General features: G+C 37.3%; 1 protein-coding gene across 6 annotated transcripts in view; it reads left to right on the plus strand.

Moving 5' to 3' along the window:
* The window catches only part of BAHCC1 (BAH domain and coiled-coil containing 1), a 129,580-nt gene that overhangs the window by 20,217 nt on the left and 85,688 nt on the right, over positions 1-23,675 (plus strand). For 4 of the 6 annotated variants that reach the window (XM_077253369.1, XM_077253372.1, XM_077253373.1 and 1 more), the window contains exons 2-3: positions 1,591-2,083; positions 11,204-11,447. In XM_077253369.1, the coding sequence (XP_077109484.1) occupies positions 11,294-11,447 (154 nt within the window). In that variant the 5' untranslated portion in view covers positions 1,591-2,083; positions 11,204-11,293. The remainder of the gene's footprint in view (positions 1-1,590; positions 2,084-11,203; positions 11,448-23,675) is intronic. The other 2 variants (XM_077253370.1, XM_077253371.1) reach the window with 1 other exon arrangement.

The raw sequence follows: 23,675 nt of genomic DNA on the forward strand, positions 1-23,675 counted from the left end.
CATCGCACCACAGGACAAGACTTGTAAAAATATCCGAACAGAAAAATAGATTTTAGAGCCTCCATGACTGTAAAAATATTCCTGATCGATCCAATCTGCCATAAATTCCCCGCGATTTTACTATTGGAACGTCTAGATTTCTCTTCCAAGTAGATTGTCATCGACAGGTAAAAGATTTCCTATTTAAAAAAAGTAACAAAAAACAGAAATACAAAAAAGCCCCTAAGAAACATAAGAAATAATAATTTAAATAAAATATAAATAAATGCCAAAACATCTATAAAATAAAAAATCTCCTTCCATACCTCCAGAGATTATCATCAATAAGAAATAATTTCCTGTTTAGAAAAAAAAATCAAAACCTATATAAAATAAAATAAAATAAAACTCCAACCATTCCTCCAGAGATTGCCATCGATAAGAAATAATTTCCTATTTAATTACATTTAAAAAAAAAAAAAAATACAAAAGCCTAAAAATGTACATGAATGTTGTAGCAATCATGGATTATCTTATGATCTAAATTGGAATCGATCATATTGTACAAGGTCTCGTTATATATTCCATTATAACCTAATAAAAAGGTCATAAACACCGTTTGATCGCATGGGAAGGATTCTCGTACAGAATAAAAATAAACATCATTTTTCATATATGCCTAGAATGACGCAAAGCGGCTCTGTAAAGAATAGCAAGGGTTAACAGAGCGCAGCTTGGGCCAAATATTGAGTGCTGACGCTAAAATCCATCCATTTCTGGCCTTTATATACTGGATCCCCCATAGGTGACCGTCTTCAGGCCCCCCGTCCGCGGAGCGTTGTTGTTTTTTATTTATAATCCCAACGTTCCATTTTCGTTGACGGTTTTTTTTTCCTTTCATAATCATTAACCCGTTGTTTACCTAGTTTCTTTATTTTTATTTTTTTATCCTTAATCAGTTGGATATAGTCTTTTTCGTGACTTTTTTTTTTTTTTTTTGTTTGTTTTAAATCCCTGTTTCCATTCTGTGTGTCCCTGAGAATAAACAGAGCTAGATATATGGCACGGCCACAATAGCACTAGGGTAAAGGCAGGATGGGGGCGTGTTATTTTTTTCCCCAATATATACATATATATATTTTACACTTAGTATTTCTCTACCTAAACGAACCATATTCATTCTGCCTTTTTAAAAAAAATAATTTAATCCGTAGTAGTTTAGGCTTAGATTAATTTAAATAGGGTTCTGCCTCCCTCCCCTTCACAAAGGTAACTACTCTCTCCCCCCTTCCCCAATTGTTTAAATCTCCTAGTGCAATTCCTATACTTAACTTCTACAATGCAAAACAAATTAACCCCCCCCCCCAAATATAAAGCAATCCATAGTGGTGTTTATTTTTATATTCTTTATGTATAGTCTTGCTTTAAGATTCTTCTTTGTCAATTTGGGTTCTAATATAACAATAATATATATAGAATTCTACCTTTTTGGCCCAAGGATTGCTTTCGATAATGGATACTGTTGTGTTCTGATGTTTTCCTATGGCACCCATGGACTCAGGGTGCTAGGAATATTTTTGAGGACTGGTTTTTGTTTTTTTTTGTTTTTAGTCTCCTGCCGACGGACTCCTCACAAAGGATGGATTCAGAGGGATCAATGATGTGTTATTGATCAAGTCCTGCAAGGGAAAGGAGAGATCTTTGTGGTCAAGGGTTTGGAATTCTGCAAGAACCCTGGATTTTCTTAAGGATACAGCTTCTGGTCCACCCATGTCATTTTTCTATTCGGCTGTGGACGGCTGCAGTGTCTCAATCTACTCTGGCCTCAAGGAAAAACCTCCATTTGGATCTTTTACACTACACAGAAATACATCTTTAATTTCTTTAAATTTTTTATTTTTTCTTCCCAAAAAACATTCATGTTTGATATTATTTGTCCATCTGCTCTTGGACTAAAATAAAATCTAAACGCACCAATGTTACATGGGACTAGTTCCTTCATCAGTCAAGAATTAATCTGCAAATGAAGGGAACCTGGCACCATCTCAATCCACATCTGAAAGCAAGCAGGAATGTCTACTTTTTGGTGTCACTGCAAATTTAGGTACTCTCTGCAGATCTAACCTATATGTATGAGTATCTATCTATCTATCTATCTATCTATCTATCTATCTATCTATCTATCTATCTATCTATCTATCTATCTATCTATCCTTCCTGATTTACAATCATTTCCTATATCTTTATATTGCTCATCCACTATTGTAGAGTACTTCTTATTATTGTATTTCCCCCTTTATACTGTCTTTAGCAGACAGATTTTTCTTTTTTTGCTTTTTTTTTTTCCTGGAAGCGGTTGACTGCTGGGAGAGCCCCAGCCATGATATGCTTGCAAGGAAGGGGGTGGGGGTGGGGGGAGCTGATCTTTCAATACTCAGTAATTGCAAAGCAGGGGATTTTAAGGAAAACAGCAAGAACACAATAGATTAAGATTTCAGACTAAGGAGGGGTGGAGGAAAATCCTTTTGTAAAACAAAAGGGTGAAACTATTTTCTTTGTTTTTTTTTTTTTCTTCTTTGTGTTTTTTTTTGTTTTTTTTTTAATCCAAGTTGTACTTAAGACAATATTTATGTGGATAGTGATTGGTTTGGTATGTATAGTGGGATAGTGCGACTTATCATGTTTTTAAGTATATGGATATTTAGAATTCTTTATGTGCTCTATGTACATAAAATAGGGTGTGGCTTTTATATTGTGATGCCTTTGTAGCTTTTTAGGATGTATGAACTGTATGGTAAAGTGAGTGTATGTGTGTGTATTTATATAGAGCAGTGTGGGGGGCATTATTCTTTGTGTAATGTCAGTGTGTATATATAGTTTGATACTGTTTGGGTATTGCATGTAAAGTATGATGTGTGTATCTCTGTATAACATAATATTTGTATTCCATAGCATGTAGCTTTTATAATCTGATGACTCCGATGTATGTTATAGTACATGTGTGTAGTACAGCAATGCATGTTATATATGTATATTGTATATATGTGTTCATATATTCAATATACATACTAATGTGGGGTGCAGTAATGTATGCTTATTATTGTATGTGTGTGTGTGTGTGTGTGTGTATATATATATATATATATATATATATATATATATATATATATATATATATATATATATATATATATATATATATAATTTATTACATGTAATAAAGTATAGTGTGGGTGTCCACCATGATATGCATGCAAATATGTAGTGTTTGATCATTATTTTATGATTCTGAATTGTGTATATTTAGTATGTCCTACATCTGTATGTATCATTGTGTGTTAAATTAAGAAGTGTGTGATCTAGTATGCACATTATACCTGTATTATATCTATATATGGTGGTAGGTGACCAGTTATATTATGATATCTGAATGTGTTATATGCTATAATAAATGCCCTATGAGAGAAACATATATACATAATGACATTTTCATGGGTGTGTATTGTAGTACACTCGTACTATAATAAATACACAATTTAATACATATACATTATAATACAAAACCCACGCCACTATTATGGTACAAACCTATAGATATCCTAATATAATAACCACACACAAATACATTATAATATAACCTCACATTATGTATATACCTAAACTACACATCCAAATGATAATCCATTACACTGTATCTCCATATAATGGTGCAAACACCATGTAATAATCTCTGCACTATAATAATATAATATCATCACTCCACAGTGCTCCTTTATTCCTAGCTCAGCCTGTGCCTGTCTATGTATCTTCACACAGCATCTATGTGTTATTTTGCATTGACAAACCTGGTCTATGGGAGACATACTCTCTTTATTTCCACTGTGCACTATTAAATATTAATACAATGCAGTTTGAGGATCCTACAGAGATTACATTCTCACTGACAGGGATGTGTCACTTTAGATCAACTTGCACAATTACAAAGCCCCCCCCCCCCCCCCCATCCTTTCCTTCTTTTTTTGCCCTTGATCTAGGTGGACCCTGTGATCTAGCAGGTAATAATCAGTATTATTAATGTAACTCACAGACCAAGCCATAATACATCTTGGGTTTCTATAGGAAGGTGTGGACTGAGTGCTGTCCTCAGATATTTTTTTTTCTTTCCTGCTAGTGCCAGGTCTCTCTAGAGCTGGTGTGCTGGACCTATGTGTCTTTTTTGATGACTTCTTCTATACTATGATGTCTTCTGGTCCCTGTGCTGATAACAATGAATAATTACTGTACAACTCCTGTCATTTCATGGTCTTCTATTGTCTGGCAGTCTCGTACCCTGCTCCCCTCCTGATATGTGTACAGTCAGCCTGCTGGAAATATATATAATATCTTATATTTATATAATATAAAAAAGTCATGCAAGCCAAATCTGGTCAATCTATTCACTGCCATCACTACTGCACTGATTCCCCATCCAGCTGTGACTAAAGCTTTGTCTTAGTTGATTCCATTAATCCACTGCCTTGTTTTATCCCCTCGATCTGAAAAGTAAGGGGGTAAAAATGGCTTTCATTGATATGAAGGGACTGCACTGCTGGGGTATGGTTACCATATCAACATATGCATTTTTCCCCATAGATATGATTGTTATTAATTGACAGCAGCTCTAGCATAAGTAGGGTTAATATGAAGCGGTCATTTTTGCGAGGCATTAGCTTTAGGTGGTCAGTTAATTTTTTTGACCATTGGTTTGCACATGGTAGGAAATATATATATATATATATATATATATATATATATATATATATATATATATATATATATATATATATATATATATATATATATATATATATATATATATATATATATATATATATATACACAAAATCACAAAATCTGTTAATGAGTTATAAAATATATATATATTAATATAATTGCTACCCCATTCTCATATTTTAATGTACATTTAACACTACAGCAAATGTCTGGAAATACAGGTATAATAATAATAATAAATATATATATATATATATATACACACAAATATTTTAGGATAACATGAGAAAATATGTATTCAGAGGATTAAAAATGCCTTTTTAATTAGTCCTCGAAAAAAATAAAAAATAAATCCTGAATCTTATTTTTCAAATGTTCCAGTATAATGTTGATTCTTTTTTTTTTTTGTGTTTGTTTTTATGTTATTATATTTATTGGTTGCATGTATATTTGTGTTTTCTCATTATAAATACAAAGGTCATCCTCTCTTATGTATCCAGGGTATATTTTCCCATTGCTCTCGCAATGATGTAAGTGGTAAGATTATAAAAATGAGTATTGGAAACAGCTGGATATGTCCCAGAAGTGCATTTTGGAGCATCCCACAGTCAGGCAGGCTGGAGGAAGGAGAGGTGCAGGACTGGGTTATGGAGGCAGCCTGCTGAAATATTGCATAGAAACAGGGCAGTAATTGTTCTGTATCCCCTGACAAGTGGGCACTAATGGACAAATGGCACATAAATAAGAAGTGAGCTTGGAAACAGGACAACACCATGTAATGTATACAATATTTTCCATTCAGTCATGAGTTTTGTATTATTTGAGCACTTGGTTTGGGCTGTCATTGTGTCCATGTTCACTGTTGTCCCGGTGTCATCTTGTAAGGATGTGAGATTAGTGATTTAACATGGGAATGGAATGTGATTATATATGTGTCATGTTTATAGGTATTCTCTAATTTTTTTTCTTATGCCTGTGTAATGTGTATTACATCTCTTTAGACTGCATGTTTATTTAATAGTTACAAATATTTAAATTTTGTTTAAAATATTTAATGTTGGGCCATTTTTTTTAACATATTTTTAAAATATTTTTAGTACTCAAGGCCTGTGTGTTTTTTTTTCTTTTAATACAAAATATTCTATAACTGAATATTATTTTTTTATTTTTATTTTTTATGAACATGTTATATTTTATGCAGTAATATAGAAAAGCACTTGGGATTTGGGTCCAATGAAAAGAATTCACTATCCCCAAATCAACATACATCTTGATGTATATCATACTGGTGGAGTGTTCCTCTTTTAAAAAAAAAAAAAAAAAATGTAAATTGCAGATATATTGAATTTTGGTAGATGCTAAAATAATTACATTTTATTTATTTATTTTTAATGAATATTAGATTTACTGCATCCATGCTAGTCTTCCTAACCGTGCTGGCCTCCTGGGATGCATTTATCCATTATGATCAATGAAGAACACTACATGTCCTATCAGCCCTGTCTATGTGGGCGGTGATGTGGATACGGCTTCCATTGTTTAGCTGTATATAAAGCTTGGCTATAGGAATCTAGTAGGACTTTTTATTTTATTTATTTATTTATTTTTGTCCAAGGAGTGATAACTCTAGTTTGAAAACCATTGATCGCCAATCTGATTGGTCAATATGTGCTTTTTTTTATTATTAAAATTTGACCAACAAGGTGATCAGAGATTGGTTTCAATGGTCTACATGTGGTGGATCCTGATACAATTTAATACATTTTTGCTATGATGATGAATTGACCATTATGTGGCACTATTCAATGACATTGTGTGACGAAAAATGCCATTTTTTTTTTTTACTCATTGGTTACTGATAAAATTGGTAATTTTTAGTTTTCCCTGATACTAATCAAAGTTAGATCAGTCTACATTAAAGGGGGTTATCAACTCTTGGAGGTTCTTTTTTATAAATGGGTTTCCCTATTTGTATTCTCTAGTTGTCCCTTAGCTTTTGCACACAGCAATCTCCTGTATTCTTTGGCCTGTAGCAAGTGTTTTCATTTTCCTGCAGTGCCCCAACAGGAGAAATGAAGCATTACACTGTTCCCACTAAAATCAATAGCCTGTCCTTACAATGTATGGCTGTATCGAGTCCTCCAAGTTTTGTACTCCTTTTTAAATGGGGGACCTCTTTCTATTAACGCAAAACCAGACGCTTATAGATGTTTAACCTGGAAAGATTAAATAAAATGGCCGCTTCCTCCTGAAAACAAAAATCATGTCTAGTAAAAAGTCAACATAGTTATCTATGTGGGGCACCGCTAGGTAAAGAGTCCTGGGAAGTCCGCCAAGGCCTAAGCTTAAAGGGACACTAAACCTTTAGTCTTTTATCTCTGTTTACTGTGTAGTTGAATGCTATCGGTTGGTACCTTTGATACGACATTTTTGGACCCGTGAAAGGTGGACTATTGTGTTCTTCAAGGGGAAGTCTAAAAAATTGTGGCTTTTTGTTGATTGGATGACTGTGATCCAAAATGGCAGCGATGTAATCATATACCTTAGATGCAGTGTTCCTAAACTACTCCCTGAGTATCTTGGTTTCATAACCAATATGGTGTCACCCTTCCCTCCAGGCAGAATCCCCAATAGAGTACGATATCCGTGTGCTGAAGCTTAATACACAATACCGCCAGACTGTACATCTTCTCTTATAAGAAATTCTAAGCTTGTCTTATGTATGATTGTTGTTACCGATCCTTCTCGGGGGAACAAGGGTGGGATCAATCTCATATAACAACACATTTATTAAGAAGTATCTGTTTCCTGTGGCAGATACCGGGACAGTGCCTATTTTGCTTTTTGATCATTTTAACCAGCTTTTTTTTTTTTTTAATAATTTTTCGAAAGCTATCCTTAAAAAGTGAAATCTTTCAATGTAGGAAGAAATCTCAACACTTTATCTGTATATTAGGAGCCTAAGGCACTTTTTTTTTCTTCATAAATTTTAGCATTTTTTTTCGGTGCAGTGTTTTTTATTTTGTAAAATTCTGAATTTTTGTCTTTTGGAATTAATAAAAAAATAAAATAAGACTAAAAAAATATCCAGAGTAAGGTTCATTTTGAAGAAGGGAAAAAAAAAAAACCTGCCCAAAATGCTATAGTCACATCTGATTAAAAAAATAAAAACCATAAAAAAAAGAAAACCATGAAAAATATGCCAAAATACTGTGTGTGACTCAAGCCTAAAACTAATATTTGTACATTCAGTGAAAGCAAACCTTCCCCCACTCCTTTTTTTTCATCCTGTGAAGAATAGAAAGGAAAAAAAATATCTAACATGTCTTGTCACCGTGGTCAAATGTGACATGTCGAATTGAATGAGTTTTTTTTTTTCTTTTTGTTAATTTTCATATGACTTTGTGTAATCCAGTACACATGGAGAATTTGTAATTTGATGAATATTATTAGATCTATGAATATTTAGAAGAGATAACAACTTGATCTGTGTCTCCAGGTTCTAGAACCAATCAATCATGGTCTCCATACTCTCCTCCATTTTTTGGCATGCCTACTATAGATATCGAAATTATATGGCAGCTTGAAGGTTTTACCTCTAGATTGGCTTTGGACCCATGATCAGCTGATCACCTGACATGGGCTACCAGCATTATAGTCAATAGTCAACCTTTCTGATCATCCCTTCTAGAAGGTTCTACCACCATCTACTGACCATTGATGGACTTTTCTTTAATCATTCCACCACTAAAGATGCATCTTCAATATCTGTTGGCTAAATGCTTGCGTTGCCAACCGCTTTTCCTCCCAACCCCTAATCTAATGGTGAGAGCTGTGTCAAATGCTGCCAGACACCTCTGGTGGTGACCTCTTCCCAGCAAAACAAAAAGATTGGGAGTAGAAATTCAACATGCTTTTCCGTAACATCATCTGTTTGGGGAAGAGTCTAGAGGCCACCATTAGATTAGCCAAAATTGGCACGTTGTGATGATTTCTTCCTTGTATATGGGGGTAAGGCTTTATCAATAACCTGATCAGTCTTCCACCATCCCCATTTTGTGAGCTTTCCCTTTATTGTCTACAATCAAATTATCTGATGCCTATGCAAGAGATGTGCAGCACTCAATTATTAATAGGAATAATAAAAAAAATACTTTTTAGATAAATCATTCTAAAAGGTGTAACAAAAATCCCCAAATAACAATTATACCTCATACTGGTGTTACTATATGTAAGATCATACATATAAGTAACCATAAAATACTGAGTACAGTAACATTTACCAAAAAGCCAAATGGTTTTACAAAATAAATGTCTGTGTAAAATATATTCTACTAATACAGTAAAATATAGCATAAAGTGTACACAGTGATAACATTTTTTTTAGGGAAGCATGTATTAACTCAAAGTTTCGCATCAAGCTTTGTCAGGGGGTAGCTAATTTTCTGCCAGATAATTTATTTGAAGTAGGGACAGCCTTGGTGATTGCAATTTTGGGGTGTTCTTTTGTGTTGCAAATCGTCAATGATGGAAAACTTCTTCATGGGAAATTCAAAAGTTGAGATTAAGCAGATGCCCTGAATTTCAGAAGTAAGGTATTCTTTGTGTGTCTTCTGCCAAAACTGCAATGGAAAATGTGGATCTAACTGGACATGTGGTGTTATTAGGAAATGTTACAATATTGGGAGGGATGTATTTATTGGGAATAATGTCTAAGGACAATATGAAGAGGATAGAGTCCGATTAGTTGTGTTTGTCAATATAAATACATTTCATTGCTATAAACCTCTCTTTCCAGCATGTACAAAGTTAATGCACGATATTCTTGCAAGATCTCCGTTTCCAGCTGCAAGTAACACCCATCGGCCCCTTCACATATCCGTGCTCCTGTAATTATTGCAATAATTAGTATAGTTAATGTGGATTACGTTTAAACTAATAATTGCAGTCCATATCATGAATGGGTCAGAGGTGACCGTCCTATTGTAGCTTTCTTATAATTGGAAGATTCAGCTTAAACATAGATAATATTCCCCACTGGGGCATTTCACTTTTGTCTCATTTCCAAACCTTTTTCCGCAATTTTTCGGGGATGTGATGTTTAACTACGTCTGTGCCGGGCTGGAAGGATTATAAAATTCTCATTAAAATTTTAGAAAAATATTCGGAATAACACGGTACAAAGATAAATATCTTTCCTGCATTAAAGTTTTCACCATTGGGCAAAACCTTGTAGACCTCCTATTCTGCGGTTTCTAATCAGTAAAGCGTTAAGATAATTGACATAATTTTTTTTCTTGCATCTATTTCTTACATTATCATATTTTTTTTTTTTTAACCATTGCTATTCATTTTAGGCTTGTACTTTTATTGTAAAAATAATACAAAAACTAGTGTCGATTTTTAATAATTTCTACAAATTCGTTTTTAGATTTTTTTTTATTTTTTTTTCGTTGGCATCAGAATGCCATTCGTATGTGTGAAAAAATGTATTAATTATAATTGAAGCTATAGTCATATGTTAAAAAAAAAAATAAAACGCAAAAATACATTTATATTCTAGTATTGTTTCTGATTCTAAAACGCTGTCAGACTATAGGGGTGTAATAAGAATTTGTAATTATGATTATTTTTTTATTTTCAGGTTTTATTTTTTATTTATTTTTACATTTTTCATTTTTACTGTATGTTATTTTTATTTCTAAGGGGTGCGATGTGGGCAAAACGACAAATTTCCTCCTGGTGGCGTGTGTGGTGCGCTGCCTTGATGCTATACAGAGCACACTTGTTACATAAGTTAGCCCAGGCTGTAAATCGAGAAGCACCTATCTGTGGACACCAATGAATAAAAGTGTTTACCACACATGTTATAGAATGTCTACCCTAAAAATAAGTGATTTATTTTCTTCTACAATTTCTTGGCTCCTAAAAAAAAAAAAATTGTGTTCATGCTGGGGACGGAAAGAATGGCATGCACTTGTTCTTTGCATTAAATGTCTGCCCATTCCCATTAGTGACAGAGTCAGTTTTATGGTTCACATTACTAGCTCGAATAGCTCGGAGTCAGTCTTTGGGTCCTCAATCCCTAAAATGTATTTTTTGCCCAGGAGATGGTCGAACTTTTAATGTTTTCGCTGTTCCTAACCCGGCCACTATGGAATCATTAGGGGGATATATAACTTGGTGACTTAGTAGGGTTGTCCGCTTACAAACTAAAACCTTAAAAACAAACAAAAAAACATAATAACTTGTTATAAAGGCATTCAGAAAGGTCTATTAGAGTTAATTAAAAATGTCAAAACGTTTTTTATTTATACCATCTCATGTGCAGAGATATGACCTCTTGAAGTTACAGGCCCAAAAACCTGAGGCTGCACTACTGAGAGGTTCTGATTACGACATGTTTCGAAATAAAGCTTTAATATCCTTTTTGTCTTTTTTTCTCCAATAGAGAATGATACCGGAGCTTCAAGAGGAGCCCGGCAACATTCCCGGGACTTCCCACTAAACAGAGCTGCCCTCTATTTCGCTTCCTCCAGTGATGGACGGCCGGGAGTTTGTTCCTCCTCCTCATTTGAGTCACCGCGGAGCCGGCCGAATGAACCCATCTGCAGGCCACAGTGCGGTGCAGCACCCAGGACACTTCCAGGCCACCAAATACTTTTCCTCACCCCTCCCAATGGCAACCCACTCCGGTAAGTGATTCTTGATTGATAATTTACATTAATTGTTGAGAGTGGAAAAATTCCACTGGTGGAACTGGGTAATTTCCACACCTGGATCTAAATCTCTGAGATTTTAAGGAATGCTTTGTTTTGAGAGTGGGGTAAGCTGGAAATAACTAAAGAGAGAGAAAAAGTAATGGCTGGAAATGGGAAAGGACTTATGGTGCCCCTAAAACATATGTATAAAAAAGGGCACAGGGCCGGACTGGCCATCAGGCAATTCTGGCAAATGCTACATTGTTAACAGAATCGGTGTTCTCAAGATACCCATACCATTAAGAGTTGTGACGGAGCACAAAGTGGATGACTCCGTCACTTACCCCACCAGGCCACCGGTATCATTAGAAATATTGGTCTTGTAGTAAATCTTGCTTTTTCCTCCATCCAGGGTAATATTAGTAATTTATCCCATCTTGTTCACGGGGACGGGGACAACATGGGCCTGTGTGATTTCAAACGCCAGGACTGAATATCAGCCCCAGTCCATACCTGAAAGGGCACCATTGGATGATAGAGTTGCATGAATTGATATGAGAGACCCTGGTCCAACGGCCAGGTCAGCTTTCCGTGGCCACTGGATGAGAGCCTTATGAACTGCCACCTACTTGCTGGCATCCATTGCTCCTCTCTCGATTAATTGGCCTGGTGCAGTGATGTCACACTAGGCTGGCTAATCAACAGGGGCTGCGAATGGCAGCAGTTAGGAGCTTTGCCACCTTCATAGAATACTGATTGGGTCATGTGAATTTATTCACTCATCTCTATTGGATGACTGCATTTTGTATTGTGTCTGATCGGAAATGCCTGGTGGAAAAAAGATAGGACATGTTAGATTTCAATATGCCTGATAATTTTTTTTTTTTGGGAGGAGATTAGCTGCTGCCAGAGGAGTCTGGAATGTACATGTATATGGAAGAGTAGAAAGGAATAAGTGTTGGTTGAACATCTAAGGGCCCTCCATGCACATTAAAGTCAACTGAACCCTCCAATTTTGCAAGGCATCTCATGTGTAAGAGCACCTCCCGACTTAGTAAACGAGTGGGCCGACTCAATTAGGAATTGCTATTTCTGGATGAGACCACCCACTGGACTTCTAAGCTTTTTCCCACAAAACTATATTTTAATTTGTTGATTAGAGAACATATTGAGTCCATTATCATCTGCCGCTTTCATTATGTACACGAGTTATGTCCTCCACAAGCACACCATTATCTGTGATTCCCCCCATTACTCGGAGGTGGGTCATCGGAGTCCAAGTTGATGGATGGTGTTAGGAAACTTGATAAAAATAATTGCAATCTTTTGATGTTGGCCAAACAGCCCATCTGACAGCAATTGTTGTCCCTGATTGCCCAGCAGCATTACTTGTGTAGTCTTCTTCTACAGGCTCGGATATGGTTTCCGACTTTTACATATGGTATATTTATCCTGACAACCAGGCTCAACGCAAATCACGTAAACAAATTTTCACTTGTATCAACAATTTGTAAAAATGTTTAAAACTTACAAATGACTGAGGAATTATCAGGAAAGGGAAGCAAAATCTGCTTTCTCTAGCGTTCCCGAAGAATCTTTGCCTTGGACATCGACCTCAAACAACTTTTACTTCGAAATTTTCCCAATTTGTTTAATTTTTTTAAATTAAACTTTCAAAATCTCTCAATTTTTTTCTAATTCTCCATCTTGAAAATGTGATAGTCACATGTAGATAAGCCAACCTGATAGTCTATGGAAACGAAAATCTGCCATCATTGGCGTGGTAGGCAAGTACACGCATCATAGTGATAGTAAAAATTGTATCACTAGCCCATTGTTCCCGTTCCATCTCTTTTGTATTTTGGAGGTCAGATATTTTTTAATACAGCTGTGAACATCAGAGGACTGACCATCTGGTATTACACCATTACTATAAATTTGTGAGCGTAATCTTGGGGGGGGGGGGGGGATATATTTTGACAATTGATATATGAAGTCCAGCCCCCTAAAACTGAGCACCTCCATGAACCACTATGTGGCATGGTGCCTAACTTCCGCTTTATTCCCAAGATCCAAGACAAAACTCCTCCAAGACCGCTCAATTGTGTAATTTTCTTCTTTAGTCTTAAGCCTGGCTAGGAGGCAGCTTTCTGTAACAGAAATCGTCCTCCTCTGTGCTGTCTGTAATCAGCACTTTAACCCTACCGCTTTATTTAGCTGCACTCTTGTCACTTGGTTTTAAACTGAGGTGGAGAGATTTAAAAGGATTGTCAAAAAGGATGACAGAGTGACTACAGACTATATGACTGCAGACTCATGACAGTGTGTGAAGGGCACACTGTCAGGATAGTCCGGTATCGTACGGACATGTGACTGCATGTACTTCCGCTCACATTCAGACTAGACATGCTCGTCATCTCTCACCGACAATACTTCATCCGGCAACGCTCATCTGCTCGCATTGGCAATACCGGCAATCCTGCACACTGTCAGGATTCAGAAGTCTACAGTCGCATAGTGACTACAGACTTTCATTACATTCCTTTACAATCCCTTTTAAGAAGGGGTTTTCCCATATAACATGTTTGCAGCATCTGTCAAAAATTTTCAGTTTTGGGGCTAGCTTTATTCCCTATATTGGAAAATGTATTATTATTTTTTTATTTTTTTGCAAAAGGTTTAGGTAGATCCCTGTGTACATTTTTAAAGTCTATGGCTGAGACTGTACTCTTATATGTAGTCTTTGGGATCAGCTCTCAGGGACCTTGGTTATATTTGTGGAGATTCCCTTTAAAGGGGTTGTCCACAACTAGGACAAACCCTTCTTGAACTAAATGTTTGGCCCCGATAAAATAATAAAGCCTATACTCACCTCCCGTGCAAGCTCTGTTTCAGTGGTGTCCGCTCTCACTCTCCCCAGGGCTCTCATACGGTGTTGTGACATGTGACCCTGGTGCCCGATCAGCGCTGGCATCACATGGATTGAACATGAGGAAGTCTGGGCTGCAGCTGATCCCTGGCTTCCTCTTCATGTTCAATCCGGTTGTAGGTGGGAACAGTGACACCAGGGCTGATTGGGCGCCGGGGTCACATGTCACAACACCGCACGAGAGCCCCGGGGAGGGCAACTGCCGACACCACAAGAATGGCGACGGCACGGGAGGTGAGTATAGTTTTTTTTATATATATATTTTATTGGGACCAATCATTTAATTCAGGAATGAAGGGGTTGACTTAGCAGTGGACAACTCCTTTAATTATTTCTTCATAACTGTAATTATCTTGATCTGTATGGGAGCGAAAGTTCCCATATTAAATTTAAGAAACGTTAAAATATATTGTCCTTCCCTATATACTTTTGTCTGCCTAATATTTCTAATGTATATGTAATCAATAAATAAGATTTTTATAGCCAAAAAACTCCTTTTTCTCTTTTTTGTTTTGTGTATTTTTTTTGCACATATTAAATTATTGATTTGTCTGTAACTGTGGGCGATATACAAATTTTAATAAAGTAATACAAATGTTTGCCAAGAGGGACATCATATTGTTCCGAAAGTCATATACAGACTATAAGTAACTGATTATTTCTTATTACAAATGTAGGCTACTGATTGAAATAGCTTATTCCCACATACTAATGCATATCATTTTTTATTGTAAAGCAATTTACTTTTTTTTTTTAGGGGGGATGTAAAGGGGTTGACAATGTGGCACCCAATAAATTGTCAATATACTACAAACTGTATATACTGTATTACTTTTTTTTTTTTCTTCACTCAAGTGCAAGATACAAGAGATCAAATTGCAATTCAAACAAAATGAACAAAAAAAAATAAATAAAGATATATATATATATATATATAGATAGATAGATAGAGATATATATATATATATATATATATATATATATATATATATATAATATTTATTTATGATTTTTTTTTTACAATTTGATCTTTTGTACATTACTTTGAAAAAAACAAAAAGTAATTTACTCTCCTTTTCCTTTTGTCAGAGCTATGCCCTCCAAGCATCTCTTGTATCAATATCGGAGCGATTCTAGGTCTTCATGTGTGTGTGTATATATATATATATATATATATTGAGCTACATGATTTTTAGGTAATATTTTTAGATTTTTTAAATAAAAAAAAAACATATTTTTTTTTCTTTCCAGCTGTAAGCCAGGGTTTAACCTACTTTATGTTTACCGCTTTGCTTTTTCACATGGTAGTCAGTTTTAGAATAACACAGTAACTGTTATTGCTGCCGGCTTGATGAGCTGTGAATTCTAATGAATTTCTCTGTGCTATAATGGGATTACAATTAGCGCATGGATTAAACTGTGCCATGAAAATCACCAACACTGAGTATTACCAGTTGGGAGAGTGGCGACAACAATGTCCTGTGTGTCTCCCAAAAGAAAGCTGCCAACCCATGTCTGGCTTCCATTGTTTAGGGCATAGGCTTGGGTACATAAGTATAGTGATTTCTAGTTTTATTGTGAAACTAGGGAAGTTTGGCCAATTTTGTATAAAAAAAATAAAATAATAATTTTTATTTTATTTTTTACAATTATCTGGATTTTATGACTTTTAATTACATTTTTTTTTTTTTTTAGAACAATATTTATAAATGGACTGGTAGGGAAGGAAAGGGTTACATAAAAGAAGTAATTCTGTGAATGAGCAGTTAATTAATTCAATCTGAAAGTGTTGCTGTGAGATATAAGTGGCTTGAATTCTGGCACCATTCCACGCAGTGTAGCCAGGAATATCACACACCCTTTTTAAGCCTGTGGTGATTTCTTATTATGGACGTTCTCAATAATTTACCTGACATGATCTGTGGGGATCTACCTGCCGACTGCGCAGTCTTCCTCCTGGCAGGGGGGCTGAAATAATTACCCAATGCCTCTCTGCAAGATAGACTCCGCTCTCCGAACATCCTGAAATTAAGAATTCAATACATTTTATTTTAAGGTTCGTTATCTTCCAGCATGAGACCAAATACTATTGGGCATCTCAAAGATAAAATCTTAACATGATTTTTTTTTTGTAATCTTGAAATCTGTAATCATGGTTATCGTGGATTTTCAGGCAGCTCTGGGCCATCAAATAAAGAGTAAAAGAAACTAAGGATTATTGGAATTTTTATATCTCTATTACAAGTAAAAACCTTGTAAAATATTTTTATTTTTTCCTAATTTTTGATTATTGGTAATATGGAAAAAACTAAGTTAGTAGCCATTTTGAACTTGTTGACCTGAACTTGTATCACCTGAAGTTACTGTACTCCTATTGGCTCTGTAGAACGAGACTATATTGGTATGAAAATTGGAATACATGACTCCATAATTGTAGTATTTTGAGGTTAGGTCTTTTCCTATCTCCTGAAGTATGGGGAGGAGGTATCATTCATATTATAGACCTTCTTGTGGAGGCAACATCAAGGCAAAACTTGCATTGTACACGTCCATAAACAATTCCTAAGACTAAGTGCACACTTTGGCCCTTGTTTAAATTGGGTAGGACAGTTAGAAATTTTTCTCTGAACATATATTGCCATGATACTAAAGTCTATATCCTAAACAAAAATGATCTCTCAAATGTGGCGTGAACCTTTCTCAAAGTGGCCACGGTTGTCCATTAGACTGCTTCAAGCATAATTTAAGATTATCAATGTGGCTTTCTGCTCCATTCACTTGGCCTCATTATTTTTGTCCAATTCTTGGATTTATAGGACACTTTGCTGTTGAGCCTAGAATTTAGGAATAACTAATGTTGAACCCAGTGCCCTTCTTCTGCTGAACTACTTTGTACTTGCCAGTGTCCACACTAACAGCGGGAAACCTTTGCCTATTGTTAGAAGACCACAAGGACCGTTCTCAGCTGGGTTATTTTGGTCATGCATTTCTTTTCAGATCACCTTCCTTTCCAAGTTTCTTGTTTTCAGAAATGAAGCTATTGTTTTTAGGTTAAATGATCATTAAAGCCACATGCTGTCCTTAAGTTTTTCGTCATTTTGAGTCTTGTAGGCTTCCAAATCAAAGATAGGTCATAGATCTGCCATTAGGTTTAATTCATGAACCCTATAAGGCGTTAGCAGCATGTGTCCTTTGTCTACAAGGGATTGCATGCATTGTATTTTATTATGAACGTTTTGAAATACTTCATGTGGTTGGGCTTCCATACATGATCATATTGGTTCATAGAATCAGGCCATGAGTGGCTCTTCTCATGGAGAAGGGTTTAAGTAGTATACTGATTAGTGATGAGCGAATATATTCGTTACTCGAGATTTCTCAAGCATGCTCGAGTATTTTTTAGTGCTTGGAGATTTAGTTTTTCTTGCCACAGCTGAATGATTTACATCTGTTAGCCAGCATAAGTATATGTGGGTATTCCCTAGCAGCCAGGCAACCTCCACATGTCCTTATGCTGGCTAACAGATGTAAATCATTCAGCTGCGGCAAGGAAAACTAAATCTCCGAGCACTAAAAAATACTCGGAGGACCCCCGAGCATGCTCGAGAAATCTCGAGTAACGAGTATATTCGCTCATCACTTATACTGACTCAGAGTAGAACATTGAGTGATACCATGTCTGAATATCTTGCTGACTTCTACGAGATCTTCTAAGAACACTTTACCTGGCAGCTTGCCTGCATATCCTGTAGAGAAAAACATCCCAATGGTGTGGCATAGCATCAATTTGTTGACTTGTATGCCTAACCTAAAGGTTAGGTACAGCTTACCTTTCACAGAAGAACAATTTCATATCTAATTGTTTCCAACACCCAAGAATGGCAGAACCTAACTAAGGACATAGTCCGAGATGATGCGTTCAAGGGATCTCCAATAAGACCTTTTCACGAAAAGCCCCTGAAGAACTTGATAACTGAACTACCTGTCGACTAGTACTGTCCAAGCCATGATGGCACATGCATCCATGATCATTTCAGGTGGGCGAAACAATCCAAAGAATAAGTTCATATATAGCTCTGGGGAACCAAGAGAGTTGCCCACACATATTGCTATCGACATTACACAGTTCTACTGACCACAGTTTATGGCACTTGTCACATAGTATCATTGTAATACATCTGTCATCACGTGTCTAGAATTCCTCCATCCCATGTATCTTCTCTCATGTCCCCCTCCCCACCTCTTTCTATCCCCAACTTTGCATGCAATCCTTGTATTTATTTTGCCATAAATTAAGGAATATAATCAATATTTAGAGAGGACAGATAGATTTATTCCATTTGCATAAACAGATTGAGTGGCTGTTTAGCCGATATTTCAGCATGTCAGGCTGTTTTATTGGACAAATTGATTTACGACTGAGGTAGAACGGATTGGAGGAGACTTGGTGCTGATAGGAAGGAGATTTAGAGGGACAGGGGAGAGAAGGCAGCGAAGAGGGAAGGGGTCAGTGGGAGTCTTGCTCTTTCCAAGATATGTTCTTTACTATGTGATGCTGAAATGTTTCCAGCCCTTTCAGTACATTTATGGAAATTACTCAGTTTTACAATCGTTCCCATTTCCCTTGAAGGAACACAATAGTTATGGCCAACTCCTTAAATTACCTTCTTTCATCATGGTCTGATTTGGACCATCTCATCCTTTCTGGAGGTGAGAAATTTGACATGAAAAATTAATGGAGTCAATGGTCATCCACCTTCAGAATTTTTTAGATTTTGGGACCCTCCTCTATGTCCATTGGTCTTATTCCAAAATAAGAAGAGATACAACTCCAATCCTTCTTAGGTGATCGCTTTACCTTGGCCTTGTTCATTTTTTTTTTTTTCAGGCTAAAATCTTGCTCTTTTTGTATGTCAAATGGCAGACCAAACAATCTTGTCTTTTTTAACTGACTTTTTAAACACTTTTTTTGTCAATTTCATGGAAAAAAATTAATTCAGTTCTGTGGAGTTTCTATAAAGAGGAAAAAGACAAGGAATAAACTTACACAATTAAAATTGTGGTAGTCCTCTAAACCCCTTTAGCTGTGAAGCGATATCCTGGTACCCCTAGAGATGTTTTGTTGATGCCAGTACAGAAGGGCATGTTAACCACATTTAAGACATTAAATCCCTGCCTCCAGATATGTCCACTTTTGGAAGAGCTATTTCGGAACGTCACTTATTTTAGGTTCCGATTCCCGGCTTGTCCCGGCAAAAAAATCGAGACTCCTGGCAAATCTGTAAAGGGAACATTTTATAATGAGCCCACAGGCCACGAGACAAAAATGAGACCTTCATGTGGTTCTTTTGTCCTTCCTATGAAGAATCTTGATATGTTTTTCCTTTTTGCCAGAGACTGGAAATGTTTTTGCAGACTTCTGAGTTGCTGGTTCATCAGCTGGGAACCCCTACAAGTTTGGACTCTGCTCATTTACTTTAATTAAAGTAATGAATAAAACAAAACCCAAAGACCGACTTGTAATAAAAGCCCTGGTAACGTAACACGTGGACACTGAGATCACCCCTTGTCCAATACATGTATGATTCTGCATGTACGTTACATGATACTGGGTAAGAATATACCGCACCATCAAAGCTAAATGAACAGTTGGCTGGAGCTGCCTTAGGCTTCATGAATAAATGAGTGTATGCAGCTTTTCTGCTCAGGCCCCTCTTGAAATCTAATTTTTCCAACAAAACCTGTTATTTATATGCTTTTTGTATGGGTTAGTCCTAACCCTGAGCCCTTTCTTTTGTCTACAAGGGTTACTTAAAGGGCAAGTCTATAGACACGTGATATTACCATGAACAATCCTGGAAATGTTAACCTGTCCAACATAGAAACATCTGCTAAAAATACATTTTTCAGAAAAAGTTCTTTTTCTCATGTAAGTGTAACTCTCATCTTGCCTGAGGATAGACAGATCTCATATTTTCTGAAGAATGGGAGGAGCTGTCCCCTGCCTTTTCTACTCTTTGTTGCCACCTAGTGATTAAAACTTGTATGAGCAGGAGATCTGGAAAAGGGAATCCAATAACTGCCCTGACTGAGCTCTGGGTCCGATAAGTAGAATATATTATGAAATACGTGTCACACTGCCCCTTATTGACTAGAATATGGATTTACCAGTTTTGAGTGATCCTACCACTATGTATTTCTGTGTTTTTGAGGAATGTCTGCCTCCATTATGTGCAGGTGCCGGGAAGCGGTTTGCATGATCAGATGTTTATTGTGTTATCTTAAAAGAAAAAGAAGATATGATTGTGATTTATTGTAGGGAATGCTTTGATTTTTGTTTTTGGTTTGTTGCTTGTCTAACAAAGGAATGAAGTCTTCAGCAAAAGAAAAAAATGCAGCAAAACCAGATTGTCCCACTCTTCACAGCCTATTGGGAGAAAGTTGAATGCTCTTTGGTTGCACAGTAATCTTCGATGGATGACAAACCTAGAAGGAGATAAATAGACAATGTGAACTGCGTTACAAAAAAAAAATCACAGACTTTTAAACTAATAATAAATATATATATATATATATATATATATATATATATATATATATATATATATATATATATATATATATTAAAGTTTTAAAAATAAAATAAAGAAAAATTAATCAAAGCTTTTTTTTGCACCGTGTTATTAGCCCAGATATCATGGTTGCCACATACAAAAAAATAAAATGTAAAAATTGGCACAATGTGAGTAGATTTAGGGTCCACCTCTTGTATTGCAAGGCTCAAAAAGCTTGTAAAAAAATGACAGAATACAAGGGCAAGAGATGGAGAGCAGATTTATAGAGCAAATTGTGCCAGAATTTTGGTGCGATTAGCTTAGTAAATATGCCCCATGGTGGCAAGGGCAACCAAAATGGACAGGCTTGTTGTGCCCCTGCTTGTTGTGGTCTCAATTACAGAGGACAGCATGACATAATGTGTAATTCCAGGCATGTTGTATAGTGGCCTGTGGGGTGTTCTCTATTAACAACCCCCTCCCTATGTGGTGTACAAATTATCGACATACCTTTAAATTACAGTATCATACATTGGCCAGATAATTCTTCCATCTAGATGTCTAAATGACAATTCTATTCAGTACTGACAACACAATGCACTCCAAACATAATACATCATACAGTCCTTATGTAGTAGAAATAGTAAGTACTGTCTCGCGGTGCTCAGTTGTTTCCTCTCTGTGCTTAGTTGTTTCCTCTCTGTGCTCAGTTGTTTCCTCTCTGTGCTCAGTTGTTGCCTCTCTGCGCTCAGTTGTTGCCTCTCTGCACTCAGTTGTTGCCTCTCCGCGCTCAGTTGTTGTCTCTCCGCGCTCAGTTGTCGTCTCTCTGCGCTCAGTTGTCGTCTCTCTGCGCTCAGTTGTCGTCTCTCTGCGCTCAGTTGTCGTCTCTCTGCGCTCAGTTGTCGTCTCTCTGCGCTCAGTTGTCTCTCTGCGCTCAGTTGTCGTCTCTCTGCGCTCAGTTGTCGTCTCTCTGCGCTCAGTTGTCGTCTCTCTGCGCTCAGTTGTCGTCTCTCTGCGCTCAGTTGTCGTCTCTCTGCGCTCAGTTGTCGTCTCTCTGCGCTCAGTTGTCGTCTCTCTGCGCTCAGTTGTCGCCTCTCTGCGCTCAGTTGTCGCCTCTCTGCGCTCAGTTGTCGCCTCTCTGCGCTCAGTTGTCGCCTCTCTGCGCTCAGTTGTCGCCTCTCTGCGCTCAGTTGTTGCCTCTCTGCGCTCAGTTGTCGCCTCTCTGCGCTCAGTTGTCGCCTCTCTGCGCTCAGTTGTTGCCTCTCTGCGCTCAGTTGTTGCCTCTCTGCGCTCAGTTGTTGCCTCTCTGCGCTCAGTTGTTGCCTCTCTGCGCTCAGTTGTTGCCTCTCTGCGCTCAGTTGTTGCCTCTCTGCGCTCAGTTGTTGCCTCTCTGCGCTCAGTTGTTGCCTCTCTGCGCTCAGTTGTTGCCTCTCTGCGCTCAGTTGTTGCCTCTCTGCGCTCAGTTGTTGCCTCTCTGCGCTCAGTTGTTGCCTCTCTGCGCTCAGTTGTTGCCTCTCTGCGCTCAGTTGTTGCCTCTCTGCGCTCAGTTGTTGCCTCTCTGCGCTCAGTTGTTGCCTCTCTGCGCTCAGTTGTTGCCTCTCTGCGCTCAGTTGTTGCCTCTCTGCGCTCAGTTGTTGCTTCTCCGCGCTCTGTTGTTGCCATGTGGCGCTCCATGGCCGGACTCATAGCGTTTTGTTGCCACCATGTGGTGACCAAATTAAGCCGTCTTAAAAATATTATGCTATAACCTTAAGATACAATCTGTAACTGTTATTACAATACTAATTTTAAGATAAGATTTTATGTTTGTCCCTATACGCGGGTGTCAGGCTGTCCATGGGCTACATTGCCTAAGGCCGACCTGGCTGGATACTTCTAGAACACAAATTGGTGTACAGTTGTGTTATACCACCCATATAAGTTAAATACTTTAATACTGAACTATCTATCCATAGATTTACCCGGCCGGCCTTTGGATTCCTTGTTGTCATGCTCCTCTACTGTGCATGTTGGCGCTATATAAACACAAGGCGGCCTATCTATCCATCATCTGCAGGCGAGCGGCTGTATTACAGAAAAGTTCTTTCACCAACCATCAGGCCCAGCGTTGCCAGCCGCCGTCTGACTATCACCCCTTGTTCAGTGCACAGTACAGATGCTATAAGCATCGAGTTTCTGTGCCACGTTTTCACCGAGCCAGTTCACAGCCTGGCGCTGCCAGCTCATGCTTCTTTGTGCCTTCCTGACCTGGTGTTTTCTTTTTTAGACTCTACAGCCTTGTTCACATTAACCGTGAAGGGCAGAAATTATCCGGCAGCCCCTCGGGGAGATGAATTTGTGAAGCGCAGAGTGTTACCAACTGATTTAAGCTTGCAATTCCCGACTCGAACAGCCCTTTAAATGATTAAATGGCATTGCAAAAATGTTATCTGTAGTGATGACTGCGGCACGCCGTTTATTATGCCTAATGTATTGGGCTTTTTTCATTTATTTATTCTCTGATTGTAATATTTGTAGTGGAACACATGCAATCAAATGTACCCCTGCCCTTTCCTCCTCCTCATCCCCTCCCTTCTTAAAGGGACACTACACCTAAAATTGGCAGCTCAAACTAACTGCTGTTAAACACATTGTACAGGACTAGAAAAACATGGCTGCTTTCTTCCAGAAATGGTGTTCATCCTTGTGATGGGCGGTGTCACATAGTGAAATGAATGGAGCTGAGCTGCAATGCCGCAC

Source organism: Ranitomeya variabilis, chromosome 4 (genome assembly GCF_051348905.1).
Source record: "Ranitomeya variabilis isolate aRanVar5 chromosome 4, aRanVar5.hap1, whole genome shotgun sequence".
Taxonomy (NCBI): Eukaryota; Metazoa; Chordata; class Amphibia; order Anura; family Dendrobatidae; genus Ranitomeya; species Ranitomeya variabilis.